This window comes from Haemaphysalis longicornis, unplaced genomic scaffold (assembly GCF_048455015.1).
Source record: "Haemaphysalis longicornis isolate Haplotype H1 unplaced genomic scaffold, Haemaphysalis longicornis Haplotype H1 scaffold_2, whole genome shotgun sequence".
Classification (NCBI taxonomy): Eukaryota; Metazoa; Arthropoda; class Arachnida; order Ixodida; family Ixodidae; genus Haemaphysalis; species Haemaphysalis longicornis.
Window position 1 is genome coordinate 134,130,909 of NW_027526295.1, and position 19,427 is coordinate 134,150,335.

Consider the following 19,427-nt stretch of genomic DNA (forward strand, 5'->3'; position numbering starts at 1 on the left):
AAAAATCATATATTTTGTTTTTCTTGTGTTTAAATTCAGTTTATTTGTACTAAGCCAATTTGACAAATTTTCAAGCCATAAGTTTGTTTGTCTTTCTAGCAGAGCCATACCTCGTTTGTGTCATCTGCACGTTTGTATCATCTGCATACAATATTATATCCGGAATGAAAGGCAAGTTAACAATGTCATTTATATATAATAAAAATAATAGCGGGCCGAGAATAGATCCTTGTGGAACACCGTACTTAATTTGTCCAAAGCTGGACCTGGCGTGACCAATTTCGGTGTATTGAAGACGATTATGTAAGTAACTCTTGATTAGACTAAGACAGGTTCCCCTGATTCCGTATGTCTCAAGTTTCTGAAAGAAAATATCGTGTTTGATAGAATCGAAAGCCTTTTTAAAATCTAGAAACACTCCAATAGTAAATAATTTTTGTTTAATATTATCAATAATTTTATCTTTTATATTTGGTATTGCCATTTCTGTTGATTTTTGTTTTTGAAAGCCATACTGTTGTTCGGCGATGATACGGTTAGTTTTACAGAAGCTTAAGATTCGAGTATTGATTACCTGTTCTATTACTTTTCCAAAAATGGGTAGAACTGAAATCGGTCGGTAATTGTTCATGTCATTTGGATCCCCACTTTTGAAAATTACGGAAACTTTTGCAATTTTCAAAACATCAGGAAAATCACCAGAATTGAGTATCGGGTTGCAGATATGTGAAAGTGGCTGACATATATATTGCGCGACCGCTTTTATCGGCTGTATTTTAAATTCATCAACCCCACATTCCCGGCTGTTGTTTAGTTTTTGAATTAAGCTAAGAGTGTCTGATTCAGTAACGGGAAACAAAAATATTGAGCCTGCAGTACTGGATGGAATACAATGTTTTTTACTAGGATTAGGTGTGTGTGGGACCGCAGTAGCACCCGATTGTAAAAAAAAATATTGCTAAACTTATCCGCAACCAAACTTCCCGTGCACTGTTCTCCGTCAATAATAATCTCGGAAATAACTCGCCTCTCGCCTTTCGCCATGAGGTTGTTAATATTGTTCCAGATTTTCCTGGGGTCGTTATAAATAGCTGCAAATTTATTTTCAAAGTATGCATTACGCGCGTTTTTAATGCCGGAATTTAATTTGTTAGGCACTTTTTTAAACTGAATAAAAACATCATGATTTCTAGTCTTTATAAACGAAACTTTTTTGAGATTAACGGTAAAAGTAAGGGCTGATTGCCAGTCCCATTCCGCATGGTATAGCATGCCAGCAACAGGACACAAGTTACAGGAGGAGGGGAATCAGGTGTAGTAGGGTGTTATGTATATGCGAAAAGGCTTGTAGGCGCCGCCAAGCGGTTGTTTCGTCGCGAGTTAGTTGCGAATGGGGGGGGGGGGGGGAGCGACAGTGGTCGTTTCAGTGGTGGGCTAGAGTTTCGGTGCAAGTGTGGAGGGGTGCTGGCTCTGAGTTTATTCGGTCGAAGTGTTCTTCTTCTAAGGAAATGGCCTGCTGTGAATTAGCCCGGGCAGCGGCCTGCGCCTCCACGTTCCCCCCGAGGGACTAGCGGCCTGGTGAACAGAGGAGTAGGAAGAGGAGGAAAAACTTTATGAATGTACAGGGCAGGGTTAAAGAGAGGGAGAGGCTGTTAAGCCTCTCTAGCGTGGGTGGTGTTCCTCAGTCCGGGATCCCATTGGCCGAGGTCGCCGCCCGTGCCCGCTAGACGAGAGCCAGCTGACACTCCACGTCCGAGCAGCCGGACAGGGCCGCCTCCTAGCCGTCCCTCGTTGACTTCACTTTGGCTTTTATCCCTGGATTACATTGGCAGGCCGATGCCATATGATATATATCTGCCCACTGGCCGCAGATGGTACACGAGCCCTACGAGGACGGGTTGATGTCTTTGAGACTTTCGGGGCTGTAGAATAAGCCCGTCTGCAGGCGACGAAGATGGCGCTCTTCAGTTCTATCCAGGCCCTTGGCGGGCACCGGAAACGCCTGCCTAACGAGGCTCGGGCATGTTGTGACCTCAGAGAATGTTGTTAGCGGGTAAGGTACGGGCGTACGGTCAGAGCCTGGGAAGTCAGAGGAACTCCGGGGGAGAGACGCTCGGGCGGCTGTGTGTGCACCCTCGTTCCCCTCTACTCCCTGGTGGCCAGGTACCCATACTAGTTTTTTTATGGTGTCGGATATTTCCGGATTAACATTTGTGAGTCTTTTTCCAGCTAGGGGTGCTACTCGACCCCTGATCAAATTTCGGCAAACTTGTTGGTAGTCAGACATTTATGTGCGTTGCGTCAGAGTGAGTGGCGGCCAGTGCTATAGCCGTCTCGTCAGCAAACTCAATTTTACTCGTTTTCACCGATAGTCCACCCACCTGTGTCTCCTCGTGCAGGACCGCAACCGTTCAGATGCCCTCCGGTGTGGGCCCCGCTGCGTCTACATAATACACGCTTTTACGGGTGCCATATTGTTCTGTTATGGATGTTGCCCGGGCTTTTGTTCCTAAGTTTCGGTCAGGATGCATATTACGTGGCAGAGGTTTAACGGTTAGTTGACGGCGCAGGCGGGAGGGACGTCCGCTCTGTCTTAAGTGGTAGGGGGTAGAGCAATGCGGAGATCCTCAAGGATCTGCGTGCCAATAATTGTCAGACAGTCGCATAATTTGGCTCGTGTACTGAGCCTCTATGAGCTCAGTGATAGTATTGTGCATCCAAACCTGTGTTAAACGTTAATTCAGTGGATGTTTCAGAAGGGAGTCCAAGGGCTCTATTAACTGTCCTGATCATAATGTCAAGTTTCTTAAAATCGCATGGTGGTAGCTTGAGATAGGGCACTGCAATATGTTATGCGGCTGATAACGAAGGCCTGTACTAGGCGGAGCGTGTCGCATTCCTGGAGACCCCCGTGTTTGCCTGATACTCGACTGATCATGCGGCTGATTTGTTCACAAATGGATTTAAGTTTGTTTGTTAAGGGCAACTGTGTTATTGCCATTGTTAATATTTTGCAGGCCCAGCACGCGGATGGTCTCCACTTCGAATATCTGAGTGCCGCCCACAGAAATGTGAATTTTAGGTACTTCTTTGTCCCAGTTGATGTGAAGCAGCTCGGATTTCGCCGACGCTGGAGGCCGCATTCCTCAGCGTAGGTGTGCACTAAGGTAGCCGCTACCTGGAGGTTTCCTCAATTTCGCCGACGCTTCCGCTTGTTGCTCACAAAGTAATATCGTCCGCGTATATAGCGTCGTGGACCCCGTCTACCATTTTGAATTTCTCAGGAAGTTTCATCATGGCCAGGTTGAACAGAAGAGGGGAAAGCACCGCTTCTTGAGGTGTGCCACGAGTTCCAAATTGTACGGGCCCATAATTTGTTTCAAGAATTTTTATGTATGCCTTACTTCCCCGAAGAAAATCCTGAATAGAACGAGAGGTATTGTACCCTCCATTCGTGGAATTTAGTGACCAGATGATGCAAAGACAGTAGGGAAAGTATGCTGTGAACGGAGAACGATATAGTTCCAGTATACTGGTAATTAGAAAAACGTTGCTATGATTAGAAACAGCTATGGTGTTGGCCGAGTTGCATAGGTGAGGGTTTATATGACTTCTACAGCCAGAGTGTATGTGATGTGATATTAGCACTATTTTAATATTTACTCAATTGTTAATGATTTTGAGTACCCTTAGAGAAGCCTCAAGCTTACGGAGATCGATGAAGTGGTAAATATCATAATTGCCATATTTTTATTTTGTTTTTTTAAACGACGCCCACGCGCACGAAAGGCAGGCCGAACATTTCATTCCGCGGAAAGTTGTCCCACAAGCTCGCACAGCTTCCGGAATTACCACTCATCACGCTCAACGCTGTTCTTAATAACGCAGTAAACTTTCCAAAGTGCGTCGGCATTTAGGCGGATTGAATTACTACAGGCTGCCCATTCATGAAGTCTGTGAGCCATGCTTGCTTACGGGATATCCAAGAAACGGCATTGTTCAATTTGTACAGTATACCTGTCCCAATCCTATACTGAAATGCTAACATGCAGCGTCCTCAGGACTACTTACGAAGTTTCCGCGCCACGCACATCTGTGCTACCTATAACATTCTTATCCCTTGTATTGGTGAAATCGGCGGGATACGCCACTCTACAATAATATTATGTAAACATCCTGAACCGTTCTACTTTGTGAAGGTGAGTGACTGGCGAAGCTGGAGTTATAGAGAATTTTTATTATTCGCACGAACTCATTAATTGTTTTGATCGATAGCCATCGTGACGAAGGGGACATATACACATTTAACTGGTCTTTCGTTTCTATATACGTTCTCGTGGACGACTACCGCCATCCCAGGCAGCCGTACAAAACAAACTAGACACTAGTTGTGTTTCTGCGGGTAACGCAAGAAAACAAGCACAACACTTTAATACATCAAGAGTCACATGAAACTTGTGGCAATGAAGTGTTCTTTGTTCGTTGCGTTAACCCAGCGTTGTTAGCTTGTTGCATTAACTCAGGTAACGCAACAGAACAAAGAACAATGGCCGAAGGGTCACTTGAAAGCATGACATTGAACATTGTTCTCGCCGCAAGCACACGCACGAAGCACCGGAACACTCCAGTTGTGTCCTTTTCCTCCCTCTTGTTGGAGATGTGGGTGGTATCCACGCAGGTTACTTTTACGTTTTTAGTCATACACCTCAGTAAAACTTTCTCCTGCAGGCGATCCATACTGTGTTTGGCTGCGTGCTACTTCGAAATACTTTCCACGTATTTTTCTCATTCGTGCAATAGTGCCTACCGTAGCATGCGCTTGTGTCCCATAGCGTTCTTACATCACAATCCCTCCGTTGAGCATACTTTCATGGGAGTCAGCTACTACCTGGGACATGATATCCCTCTCTGTTCCACGAGCCCCCTTACCTGCTGTGCCGCCTGACGGTGGTTAAAGCCATAAAAAGGGCCCATCTCCCCGCGAGGGGACTCGAGTAAATGCGTCGCATAGGGGGTGGGTGTATTGCGTTAACGTTTACTGTTTGGGGAGTTGGTGGTAGTTAATGCGTTGTATCAGCAGCTTCTTGACGTAGTTTGAATGAGTCAAGGATATAAGGCGCGATCGTAGCCTTCCATTCTGTGTGGGCTTTGTGGCGCAGTGCATGGGTGGAGCACCATGTACCTTGCGTTCCGCCCGCAGGGTTGTGGGATCGAAACCAGGCGCTGGTAAGTATTATTTTTTTATATAGTGTAGGTGAGGGGTGAGGACCTGTTGTTGAGAGCGAGGAGGGTAGCGTGATGCGGGAGAGGAGGAGTGGGGGAGAGGGCGCGCCTGCGCGCTGAGCTGTTGCAGACGCACGGCGGACGCTACATGTGAGTTAAAGAAATGCTCTGCCTTTAAAACCCGCCAGTATCATCAAATTCGCGCACGCCAACACAGCCCTCAAATGCAGCAAAGACTTGCTTGACAGAGTGGTTCATTCAATAACTTGCTCGCGAGCAGCTTTCGGGATCCAGAGTTAGTACTGTTGGTCTGGCAGCAGCGTAGTTGATCGCCTGTGAGTAACCACGGGATAACATAGGTGATATTGATGCCAAGAGGGGATGTGCCTGATTTCGCGAGATAAAATCGCACAGATGCCTCATTCTACCGACACCGAACAGTTACAGCAAATGATCCAAGTACTGGTATGATGCCGCCTGTGTAGATAGTGAGACTTCGTTGGGGTCCATAAGTAATTCTTGCTTGTGTAGTGAAGTGACGTTGAAACATTTCTCGTGATAATATCAATACGACGCATTTTGTGTTCACTTGAAGGAAAACCAGATTAATTTACATTTATGGCCTCATAAAATCTCATGGTTGGTGGGTTCGCTGATAGTGGGCGTAGTTTACTGGTGACGACTGTGTTATCGTCGACGGCTGAAAAGTCGACGTCCAACACCCATGGTCGACGCTGACCTCAGATTCAGCGGTGAAGGCATTGCGGAGAGGAAGTAACGTCCTTGAGTGGTTTGCGGCAAGCATATCCTAGGTGGCCCAGTTTTCCAAAATTGAAGCGCGTTTTTCGTCATGCTGGACCAGGCTGTGATGGATTCCGCCTTTTGCCGCAGCGGCCACAAGTTACCGACAGTACGCCTAGGCTGCTGGTTCGGGGGAACGTGGGCCCCGGCCGTGACGATGACTGACTGCTCCAAAGCCCGTGCGTCGAAACTTACAAAGCGTCGAAATGTCGAAAAGTACATGCCATGCCGGCATGCACTCTTATGGATCTCCAGAACTTCTCCTGTGGTACTTATTGGGTTCTGCGCCTAGCTGTATTCTGCAATAAATGTTCCGTGAACACTTAAGCAATAAAGGGGGGAGGACAACGTGGGGGATTGAAACACGTAGTCAAATTTCATTCACAAAGGCTGAAACACAGGCATTCAAAGAAAGTAAAACCAAACGGTTTATTCATACAATTCGTTACGCAAAGGGAAACTATATACTATAAACTATACTATATACGGAAAACTACAAGCAATGAAGACGGTCGCATGCAATGCAATAATGAAAAACATTTTCCAAGTCCGCTCAGTTAGTTCCTTGTTTCCTTGTAAGTTCTCTCAGTTCGTGAAAAAATAATAATCTTCGCCACATCGCTGTGGCCAAATCTTCAGTTCTGGATACGTTGTCAATGTCCATGTGACGCTGGAATATTTTGGAAACGTATTTTTGACGACAAAAAGGTCCTGCATTTCTTCCATCATGCAGCTTCTTTAGGTCGTGAGATCACCCACCCTGGAGTTTTTCATACGATGAAATTCCTCTCGTTGTATCGCAGGTAACTGTATCCTCCGGACTTCATGTTGAATTAATCGTAACACAGTCACCGTAAACACAGATATTCAGGACACCGAAGAGCGGCACATTTGCTTGGCGTAGGAGCATCTATACGATCACACTGCGAACGAATTGGAAATTCCCAGCACGTGTCACGCACGAGCACACGAGCAAGATGAAATGTGGCTGGCTGAGCACATGCTGGTATAAGCAGGTCCATCGCGCTACCAAATAGTGCGGAGATACGAGCTCATCTTCAATCCCACCCTGCGATCGCCGAACAGCCGGTATCGTGCGCCGGAAACCAATCGCAAGACGAAACACGGCTGTAAGGGGAAGATATATACGCCAACTTAAGCAAGATACAAGTCCTGACGAATGGGACATCTTCACAGATGCCTCACTTGACGGCGCGCAAGCGTCCTTTGCCTGGGTATGCTCTGAACACCCTGTCCTGAATGGCCACCGGCAAATCGCGCACACCTACGGCATCGCCAAAGAAGCTGAACTCCTTGGAATACTCGGGGAGCTTCAACAGCTGCAACACTCTGCACCAACTAACGTTACCAAGTTGAGACTAACTACGGACTCTCATAAAGCGCTACACGAGCTCAACAAGGCCTACACTCACAATGCAACTGCCAATCACATCATAGCACTAATACAGACCCTCCAGCAACAAGGCACGATTGTTCGACTTGCGTGGAAACCTGGTCACATGTTTGGAGCAGATGGAAATCAGCAAGCCCACGACGCTGCAAGGGAGTGCCTTCTAACCCCTCCTCCCCTGATTTCCAACCCTCCGCCTGCGCCTACCCCAGTGACATGGTATTTGCACCGGCAACGCTTGCATGAAGGAGGGCGTAAGCGACTCCAAGAGATTACCCCTCAGGGCTTCCTACCTGCTGGAATCCCCCTCAGACGGCCAGAAGAAATTTTTATTAACACGTCCTACGCAAACGCGGCAAATACCCCAGACGTAACCTGAAAATGGTATAACGGCGCCACTTCCCTCACATGGGCACCCACGTGTACCTTTTGAGGGCAGGCTACAACGCCTAACCTGTATCATTTAATCTAGCACTGTACGACATTCGACAAGGGCAGAGCCGCCCTGCTTGATAAGTGGCCACTGCCATCTGACGCTCACGCACACTTACAGCTACTCCGGAGTAACGCATCCTTACTCGGAGCAATAGGCCGATACGCACTAGAGAGTGGTCTCTACAAAGCAGTATAGAACGGGCCTGACCATGTTTTTTATGCGGCACACAAGAACGAAGACGCCCACGAAAGAACCTGCGATCCCACAATGAACTTTAGTGGTATTTCTCTCCTCGCCTCCCTGCTCACCTCCTTCCCGCCCAAAGAGCTCCTTTATAATAAAGCATATTTATTCGTTCATTCTTCGGACCTTCTTTTAACTTGGTATTTATTTTTATTTTTATTTGGTAAACACACCATCGCTTAACATTTTGTTTTCTTAAGAAAAAGATATAGTTCCTCGGATGAAGAAAACATCCAAAGCCGTCTGTATGCAGTGCCCGTCTGTAGACAATGGACAGACAATATTCCCCTGAGTACTGAGAACAGATATAGTGTTCTCCGAAATCAGGGAAATATTGTGTCACTATCATCGCTGCGCGCACGAATAATAACGCAGCGCGAGACACCACACCTGTTCCTTGCCATCAACGAAAGCTTTCGTAAGCGTCGCCAAAACGGTCTGCCAAACAAACACAACCAAAAATAAAACCAGCAAAGGTGTCCCCTCCGCCTTTTTATCACTTCTCGCAATGTCCTTTCTATACCTCCTTCGGTCCGACGTGGGACGCTTTGTCGGGTTTCTCCCCCATACTCCATGACGAATCTCTAATTCAGCGTCACGGTAGAAGCAATTCGCGGGTTTGCAACCGCCAAAACCTTTTTGGACGTTTCGGCAGGTAGCGTGACCCGAGCAAGTTATTAAAAATCTGCCCAGAGGCTGAGAGAGAGAGAGAGAGAGAGAGAGAGAGAGAGAGAGAGAGTAAACGTGTTTATTGCGAAAAGCAATGGGGAGGAGTCCTCAGTCCAAGACCCCTTGAGCTTTCCCCGCCTCAACAGCCCTCAACACCAGCAGGCGCTGGTCATTGAGGTCGGAGCTCGTCAGAGCACGTTATTTACCTGACCGCAGCAGCGAAGGGTTGCAAATGAATTCTCCGACGTCCTTCGCTCAACGTTCATTTGGAACCTTTGCCGACGCGCAGTATCCACAGTTGCAACCTGAATTTGACCGTTAAGCATTAACTGCCTTTAATTTTACTTTCCAGCTATTGTTGGTATAATCAGTAACTAACGTTAATGAATAAAGACTTTTATATAACCTTCTGATCAACATCATCATCGTTATCCAATCTGTGTTGCAGATGTAGCTACGTAAATTATGCGTATATGAATTTCGCTTCATAAGACATTTTGAAACCAGCGGAATTATAGCTTTATGGGATAACACGTTTCTATTAGGAGGCTGGGAGCCTTATGCCACTATGTAGTTAGCTAAGGTAGCTTTAATGAATTGCGGTCTGTAGCCCACAAAATCGGAGCATCCCGCACGTGGTTTTCAGGAGCACGTGAAGACGAAGAAGAAGAAGACATCGGCGAAGTGAGCACCCCAAAGCCTTGTCCGGTAAGTGCATCATGTTTTGAGGAATAGCCCGGAAGCATAGGCACTCGTTTCTGATACGTTCGAGGTGCACCGGGGCACTGCAGCGTTTTGGGCGAATTTGCAGCAATGCAGTGCTCAATAATTATTTTCCCGGCAGGCCTTTGATGCTTTTGTTCGCTGGTCAGTTCAGTTTCATGGCAGTTTAGCTAGGCTGCGGCTATACGCAGGACGTCGTGCAGTCGTTACTGAAAGGTGATAACCGCGTTTTCGTGTTTCCGAATTTCGAGCAGGGTTTTTATGCGCGCTGCGTCGACAGCGACCTAAAAGGTACCACCCCTCCCTATTCTCTCGAAACACTCGTATAAGTGGAATAAATTATGTTTCGGCCTTGGAAGAGTGAGTTCCCGAAGTGAAGAGCAGTGTTTTAAGGGTCCCGTGTCCATAGTAGCGTGAAACTTATGTACCACTCCCGTCAAGAAAAATAACGCGTGAGGTATAATAAATTCAGTGATTACATTGAAAAAAAAAGTAGGCGGTGAAAAAAAGACAATGTCGGATAAATAGGGAATGAAACCTAAAACATTCGTAGAGACGTCGGAGGCGGTGCTCTGACACGATAAAGGAGGCTGGCCCTTTCGTAACCGCTGCTGGTGAATGCGTCGGGTCGTGCGTACAGCTATTCATGTAGGATGACACGACGTCGTGTGTGTAGCATAGATAAATGAAATATAAGGCTGATCCTTGTGTTGAACGAATTGGTCGGCACACACAACGGAATTACGGCTGATCCGTGCCGACGCACGAGGCTGCTGCTGTCGTTGCATATTTTGCGGTTTACGCCTTATTCTTGTTTCACACCTCGGCAAAGGAATTCTTGTGTGCAAGGCCGGGACATTGCAAACGTGCTGACGCACAGTAAATTAAGATGTCATTCTCCGCAATACGTATATATTACCGTCCAATAAAATTCTTCGGACGGCAAGTCTGGTTACGAGCTTTGAAGGCGAAAGCGTTGCGATACTTATGAAATACTTATGAAATACTTATGAAATACGACAAGGAGGTGCCCTACCTCGTCGTCCTTGACATCAGCTCGGCGTTCGATGGCCCTCACACCACCATCCTGGAATTCTTGGACGGCATGGGCGTCGTGGGGCACCTCAGAAGCTATGTACAGGCGTTTCTGGCTGGCCGTAACCTTCGGGTAAAGGTCGGCCGGGCGACCAGTATCGCACGAGTCATCCTCTCTGGGGTGCCCCAGGGGAGCGTTCTGAGCCAGTTCCTGTTCAACTTGGTGCTGCCTCCCCTGCCAGACTGCATTTCCGCTGGCCTCCGGTATCCAGTGGGAGTTGCAGTCTACGCGGACGAATTACTTCAACAGGCAGCCTGACCGCACTTTACGCCGCAGCCATCCCGGCATCATAATTCTCCGTGCTGACGTGCACCTGTTATGCTCACGTACGGTTGCGTTCAACTGGCACGCGACAGGCTGTAGGTTTTCTACCGCCGCTGCAGCAACGTTCACAGATGTAGTGCGGAGGTTTCGCCTTCGGCTGTTACTTTGGAGACAAGGGTCTATCACCATACTATTTCAAAGGTGTTCATTACTTTTTACAGTGGTGGCCATTGGCAGCGAAAAAATACAAAATTGTTTTTCGCACTATGAGGCACCTGAAATTTTCACCTCAACGCTGTTCACAGAAAGTATAATTGTCGGTTAAAGTAGTCAACAGGCGGAAAGGCAGTCCTCCATCACGACCGCTGAGGGTGAGTAGGTTCCAGTGGCGGCAGTAAAACAAATAGGTTTATCGCGCCCGCCAATTATATCTTGAATTTGTCGTGCCACACTAAGTGAATGCTCAGCCAAGCTATTTATTAGACAAAAAGGCGGTGGCCATCCTAACGAAGATTTGTTTCGTATTGTTACGACTTGCCAACTGACCTTCGACGTTTATAGTAATCTCTATATGTTTGTGAATGCATACACGCGTTAAAATTTTAGGGTCAGCTCCACAGAAACGGGTTGCGCGATCTTGGAGTGCTTAAAACAAACTTTAAGTATCGGCTATTGTCTCTGCATCTTTCAGTTTACGGACGGCCTAGCATTGCTAATCAGAGAGGAGGCTTTTTGGGCACCTTTTACATTCGTAAGCAATGCAGTGACTCATAAACATCGCGGAGGAATCAAATTAGCGTTGTACAGTGTTTTATTATTCCGACACTGTTTGCTCTTGCTTCTACCATATTTCACTTACTTCGATCGCGCTGTTGCAGTATTGCGTCCTCCCATAAAAAAGTGAAAATGATGAAATGGGCCTTGCAGCAGAGGAAAAGTTTTTATCACTTACCGGTATTACTTTTAGGTAAGGGTATCACTTGAAGTGTGCGACTTTTAGACGACCAAAGTAGAGTGAACTTGAAGGCTTGATAATCTCTGTAATATCAGCGACAAACTTGTTTGACATGGTCGCCATCTTGGAAGCCGCGATGGCGCTTTCCACCGCAATATCGCACTCATCAAGAAATTCCAATGAATGTAGAGTGAAACCTTTTTATATAGACATCGAATATATAGAACTATCTGCCGCATCAAGCACTATCAACAGCGACTTCATTTTTGTTGTATACATTGTAAATAACGGATTATATCATCCTACACCAATCTTTGCCCCATATCCGGGATCGACGCTTGAGAAATGGAAATTCGCCAATTATGAGGAATATCTTTTACGCCATAGTGCTACTTGAGCAAGTGGTGGCTTGCCCAAGATAGAGGGAATGTGTCTATAGGAAGAGAATTAACGCGGAAATATGATTTAATTCCCGCCTCCTCTTTCCGACACAAAACTACGGGCGTCACGTTTTATAGACATCGGCTGTAATTCTCAGTGTAAAAAAGTCTATAGGACATGGTCTCATGTCCGACGATTCATCTTTGTTTCCTCAGTGATAAAGACACTCCGTCAGTACGGGAATAATGCTGTGACCCTTGAGAAAAACCACGCAATTCTTATCACATAGAACATAACTGCAACACAAACCGGTTTAAAGGTCCTCTGGATAGAAGATATGACCAGCTCGCGTCTCCCACAGACGCATTTAATCACGCAGAAACACAAAGCACGTTCCCAACATCCAGATCACGGAGAAATCAAGCTTTGCAACTGAAATCACGCCCGGGAGGTTCCTCCTATAGCACTAATCCCTGCTTTTTTGTGTTGCGGGCCGGGGTAGAGAGAATATTGCCAGTGCCAGGAGTCCAACCATGGCCAGCAGCCAATCAGTGGTCGAGGAACCATCCCCGCCACAGCGGTCACTGGAACCGCTGGCCACCAACACTCGCCCAGTACCGGCGTCAGCTGAGCCCACGAGCGGTGGCGCCGACCGTGAGAGGATTGGCGTGAGGAGCCCTCTGCGGGCCACCAACGCTCGCCCAGTTCCGACGTCAACTGAGCCGGCGAGTGATAACGCCGACCGCGAGAGGATTGGCGTTACAAGCCCTGTGCCGACCTTCGTGTCGCTCCCAGACGCCTGCTTTTGCGCCTTCTGCATCCTCTTCGTGGTGGCCCTGACCCTGTCCCTCGCCATGGGCGTCGTCTACGTGCAAGGTACACGCTCGTCGGCACACTTTCGCGCCACACTGCACCATAGCAGTGGAACTGTGGGAGCAATCTTTTCTGGTGCGACATCATGTAGATTTCGTAATTGGGAATGACAAGTATGAGATACCGCTTGCGAGGGCGCTTCGTACACTTTATTAGTTGCTCAGCGCGTTCCAGCTAATTCGACAGAACCGCACGGTGGTATACCTAACCGGCTTTATTCCATAGCACCCACGGTCCAACTGCCCTGAGGGTAGCTGAGCTTGAACTCTCGTGCCAGTAGGGGACACTGCTGCCAGTATCAATGTGTCTTTCCGTTGCACGCTCCGCTTTCGCAACTTCATAAGGGGAAGCTAACTCGGCTTTATCTGGCAACTAAGGGTGGTAGAACCTTGTTTTTACAAGAAAAACCGAAGGACATTTAAGGGGTCGGGTTTTAAAGGGGGGGAGTTAGGCTGTGCACAATTTGCAATAGAACTGAGGTCTTGCCGGCTTACAGTGTCCTGTAATACAAGGCCGTTTTTGATAGAATAGGGAGGTTTTATATGATCAGAAGGTGAGGTAAGTAACCAATTTTTGCGCATCCTTAGGCAACGTAGTCTATAATCCCTAACGATGGTCGCTCTTTTTAAGCGAACTATGATTGTGAGCGGCCAGTATCACGTGTTCGTCAAAACAAGCAGCCTGAGTCCGTCATGCCGGTCCAAGCAGGGTGTGCAGTTGAGTTGGGAGTTGTACATTCACGTATACTATGTTGTATATCGAGATATGTGCCGCTACGTAAACAAATAGGAGCAGGATTGGAGACACTTTAGTAGAAAAGGTGGATGCGTGCTCGAGCTTCGAGTGAGTTTTTCTGTGCTTAAAGGAACAGTACTGGCTGCTCCCACAATACGCCGTACGAAGAGGAGAAAGGTATACTGCCAGTTGAGGCGTAGCTCTTTTGGGTGTGAGGACGCTCCGTACGAGGGAGGACTGGCTCACATGAGACGAGCCACACGGGCCAGTGCATCAACTTGGTTACTGACGAACATTCCAACATGTCTATGAATCCAAATTACTTCATAATGTGCATGGATGGAAGTATTGAGTAGATGCGCTATGTCTAACCGAATGATGTTGCGGATGCGCTGTTGACAAGCTTCTTAAAATCTGAGGAGGAACGGAGTTGCGATGGCACTGAATGGCACGAGTGATGGTGAGGAGCTCCATGTCGGCTACCGTAGTGCGCCCATCGATTTCAATTGCCACGGTCTTAATGGTACCCAGATGCGTAGTTACAACGAAGCTACCGCAATATTCATCCACGCTGTCATGACGATACATGCTTGGTTGGGCATGTCTTGTCTACATGTTTTTGAAAGAAGGAAACACGTTGGTGTCGCAGCTCGGGGTCAGAGACGGAATCCATGTTTCTGGGAAAGGGTGCACTGTACGTAGGTGCGTTGTAGGGGTCTCCTTCAGGTGAAAGTGATGGCTGGTAGAGAATCTGAGGGTGTCGATGTCCTGTAGCCAAGGGTGTCAAGGATTCGACCTGCTGGAGAGTACGACGAATGCGTTGAAGCTTGTTCCTCTGATGCCCAGTGGTGGGCTCATATGACGTAATATACGTGCCTGACTTCACAAGTGCGTCAGTGCTGAGACCAGCAGTAACGCCTCAGACAACTTTCGTGGCTTTTCGCATGAGCGCTTTACGATGTGATGGTAGGATAGGTAATAACTGAAACGAGAGGAGAGAAGGCCTTAACGGTTTTACTGCCTTTAAGCCAGTTAGCCTATTTGCACGACTGTAACGCGCACATGTTTCCGCTAGACGTACACTTCCAATTTGTGTGCTTGTTACATTCTCACTCAAACGAGAAATCGGCTATAAAGCGGCTGGCAGAATCGCAATACACAGTGCCTCCTCCCAAAAATCCAACTCAGTGCAATTCAAAACAATCCGCCAACGTCACGTGAAAAGAAAAGATTTCTAGACGGCCAGGACTATAGCCAGGGCTATTGTCTCTGTAACACAACCAAGAAGCCGAGCAGTCCTTTGGACGCAGGTTTCAAAATAAAGTTTATATATATATATATATATATCAATGAGCGCAACTTAGCCCATAGTTGCACATATTGGTCATGTTGGAAGTGGCACCTCGTTTAGACCATTACGGCTGGAGCAGTTGCTTCAAGCGCAAGGTAATTCTACTCGCCCAGAGCGGGAGAATTAAGCGGCATCGCGCACTGACCATCCTGGAGACATAACATCGCGATTGGTTTAAACAAATCACAGCGATAGTTTCAGTCAAAGCTTCCACCAAAGGATTCACCGGCCCCGAGAACGGACATTTTCGAGAACCCGATGTCTCCCTGGCCGAATTCATAAGGAAGCAACGAATGAATTGACGGTCACACGTCTGAAATTACGAAGGTGAAGGCGCTAGTAACAGCAAAAGCTTTCAATGTTCGCCCTTCAGTTTTAAAGGGACTCCGCAAAACTTTTGGTAAAACCTTTCACTCTTTCCTTCGCGTCATAGAAGCACTTCGAAAGCTATAGTTATCGGCAGGTGGAAGCGGCACTGCGTGATTTGCTCGTCGCAGCAGATCGTCTTCCGTATGTGCTTTGTTTTTGTGGCTTTCTGTTTATAGTGGCTGTTGTATGCATTCGTCGCTGCAAAGGAAGCAAGACCGGGCAATAGCCGCTACACCGCTGTAATGACGTAATTCCAGCGGTCGACGAACGCCAAGACCGGGAAAGAGAGATATATTTTTTCAGCTAGTGTTTAAAGAAGTACTCACACCAATTTTCGGCATCAATATTATTGCACAGTTCGCTTTCTTTACTCAACAGAATACCCTGGCTGAAATATGAGCGGCCTGAGACACGAAGAGCAAACTTTAATTCGATCTCATTTATCGCGCCGACTGAACAGCACGCGGAGCCGCACTCAGCAAATGGACATCAGCGTGATATCATCCTAAGTGAGGCGGACAGCGCTCGTCAAAAACTCGTGACGTCGATTCACGCGCGTGGCCCCGCGAGCGGCGAGCGGGCGCCGGCGCATTCACAAACGGGCGCACGTAGCCAAAGCTACAGGCATAACCGCTGCCCCGAAAGGCACTGTTGTCAAAAATAAAGTTCCACACATGAGAAGGGAGTCGATAATATAGCCCGGAATCGCAGTAGAAGTTACTATCAGGACTTTTTTTCAAAGCGGTCATCGAATTTCCGCCGCAATGGTAGGCCTAGAACCTTAGGGCAGCTCAACCGTTCAGCTCCGGTACAGTGTACTAGGAGGAGAAGACTTCTAAAACACTGCAGCGCCGGCAGCGGCGCGGTCGAAACAACGCCCACACCGGCCTGGCCTCCGCACTGTTTTGACGTCCGCACAAAGCTGTGAGGTCATGCCGGGATTCTGTCATATGTGGCTTTCGGGATTAAAGCGCGGGAATTTGAAACAGTCAATTTTCTGGGCGTTCAATGTAATTAATTATCACTCGCTGACGTATTTAAAGAGCTGCTTCTGGTTCGCCAGAGCATTAAGCATCGATGAAAGCAATAAAAGTGGAACATAAAATTTTCGTGTCACTACTCCTTTAAGCTATGCAGCGGTAATTTTTAATTGAGGTACTTTGCGACACCCTCATCTAAGTTCTGGATGTGTTGGTTGACTACCTTCTGCAAGCGTTATAAAAAAAGTTGAAATTGCTGCAGGGTCCCTTTAGGACGCACAGAAGCTGGATAAGCAAGTTTATGAACTGCAAGAGGTGTTTGCTGCCACAGTTGCGCGCATCAAATAAAGTGCCTTCTGCCAGGTGCGGGGTGTCTTGATTTACAATCTGTGCGGTGGAATCGGCGGCAAATTATATTTTCAAAATTTTGCAGTAAACTCACATGCGCGTTGCAATCGTGGGTGCGTTAGAATCGTGCAAATACGGTACTCTGTGATATTGTTGAGCTGTTCATAGTTTGCTATCCTTATTAGATGAGATGAGCAGTGGTTGTTCCGTGAACTGCCGTTGTTTGGCAACGTGAACCTGAGAATGCGGACCTCGATTTTTGAGATAGCGGTCGCCGTCTCGCCAGAGGCGAAGTTTATTTGCGGACAGTTGTGGGTATGTTTAGTAGCAAGAATAAACTTTGTACGGAACAGCTTACGCACGAAGTCGAGCTTAGTCTTGCATATACAATGTCGAAGTCTTGTTGAAGGGCATTTGGTTTCGTCGTTAAGAAAAATGGGAAAAAGTGTATTCAGGTCTATCGGGGATGTGAAATTAAGGGCACGGCCATGGTACGTAATTCATATGAAGACGTGTTTGTCGCAAAAAAAGGTCTTTGTTTTACCATGAAAGGTAAGTTGCCTCTACCACTCATAAGAAGGATATACAAACAACGCATACTGCCGGTGATGATATTACGGAGCTGAAAATTGGCGCATTACTAAACAACGGGAAAACCAACTTAGGCTTAACGGGTCATGGAACGAAGCTATGAAGGCAGCAGCACTTAGGGACAAGAAACGAGCTTCCTGGATTAGGGAGGAAATTCAAGTAGATGATATTATGATTCGAATAAAGAGATAAATTGACTTAAAGAGAAACAAATGGACTGAGTCTGGGCATGCAGTGAGAAAAATCTCGACCGGTGGACTTTGAAGGCAAGGGAGGGGATACCGAGAGACGAGTATAGAAGAAGGGGAAGGCCAATAACACGATGAAGGGATAAAATAAGGAAATCCGGGGCAAAGAATACACTCGAGCAGCTCAGGACAGGAGCGTTTGGAGGTCGATGGGAGAGGCCTTCGTCCTGCAGTGGACCTGAGTACGCTTTTCATGATGATGGTGATGCTGACGGGGAAGAAGAAGCGACAAGTGGAGGGGAGGTAGAGGTAGTTGGGCAGATGCGAACCAAAGTTGGCCGGAGAAAGGCCAGTAAGCAATCTTCGTCCTTTTAGACATGCAATTTTGACTCAGTTATATATTTCGCGTACTCATCGGCATTTTGACACATGTTACGTCATACTAAGACGCAAATTTTCCGTTTCTTTTTCAAGGCAGCCAATTAGTGCGTAAGTATTACTAACGAAGTCTGTTTTTCACTTATATGCCACGCGCTTTAACCATATATCTGGGCTTGTTTACCACGCAATACTGGCCCCGTGCAGGCATACCAAGGCTTGTGACCGCTCCAAGCGCCGCTGCGAGTGAGTAAAATGAGCAACTGTTTAAAACTCGCGATTATTTATCAGCTGTCTCTTCATCTCACTGTTGTTACTCATTTTCCAGCTTTTGAAAGGGCGTCGTCCAATGTGCTAAACGCTCCGGGAAGAAACGAGGTGTCTGCTGCCACGACTCTCAACAACACTTTCGCCCCTCGGTGATTGACGCCGGAGTTGCGAGGACTACATGTACGATTTGCGCTTATAAATGTGTGTGATATGCAACGTCCACGTGATGTGAAATACAACGCCTGTGGCTGGGTGCTGAAAGAGCTGTCCCATAATTTACATTTTTTTTTTCTTTTCTGTCGAGAAAAATGTGTGGCGTTTACCCAAACGTGGATCTCGAGGGACGCTTGGTGGAGGGAAGGGGACGGGAATCGGGGCAAGGAGGTAGAGACAGAGGGAAAGAGAGAGAGAGAGCTTTATTGAGAACCAACCACGGTTAGGAAATTTATTGTCGCTAAGTCGTAGTCAGTTTGCTGTTTCCCCGCTTTGCAAGCAGGGCACATTTCATTCGATTGAAAACGTCTTGCCGGGGACAAGGGGTGCTGAGTGCAACTCAGTTAATCAATGAAGACCGCAAGAGTCTGCGTTATAGTTGTATAGCCTGCTTGGGGTCATGCCGGCGGGGCTGACGTGTTTGAGGAGCGCTAGGAGCAGCCGTGGGAACATTTTCCGCTTTTCATCGCTTTCTGGGATAACCGAGATGTCGCGTATTTGTGCGCGACGCGGAGGAGACCTCCACCTTTGTTGCTTGAGTCCGAGCGGCGCCTAGGGTGCCTGTGACAGCGGAGTCTAATTGTCAGGGGTAATTACCACGTCCGTGCATGCGGGGCGCGGGAGTGCTCTGGTGCACTCACTGTGAGGTTATCCGAAGGGTCGCCCACTACGAATAGAGGAAAGCGTTCCCCCACGACTTGAGAGGATGTAGAGACCAAGGTGCGCAGCGAGTTTCCCATTACATGGCGCCATGACAGCGGAGACGGGTGAAGAAGGACTGATAGCTCCTTTTGTTAGCGCGGTTGGCAAGGAGAGGAATAATTGGCTAATCGCGGTGCGCGTCGTATGGACAGCACTTTAGAGATGTCGCCCGAAGGACGGCGGCCAGCACTCTCAGCCGCTTTTAGTTGGTTGGGTTGTGTTAGTGG

At 47.5% G+C, this 19,427-nt stretch overlaps 1 protein-coding gene across 1 annotated transcript in view; it reads left to right on the forward strand.

Moving 5' to 3' along the window:
* The first annotated feature begins 12,735 nt into the window (after positions 1 to 12,735).
* The window catches only part of LOC144168302 (uncharacterized), a 32,032-nt gene continuing 25,340 nt past the window's right edge, over positions 12,736 to 19,427 (forward strand). The window contains exon 1 of the mRNA XM_077697313.1: positions 12,736 to 13,078. Within this exon, the coding sequence (XP_077553439.1) occupies positions 12,736 to 13,078 (343 nt within the window). The remainder of the gene's footprint in view (positions 13,079 to 19,427) is intronic.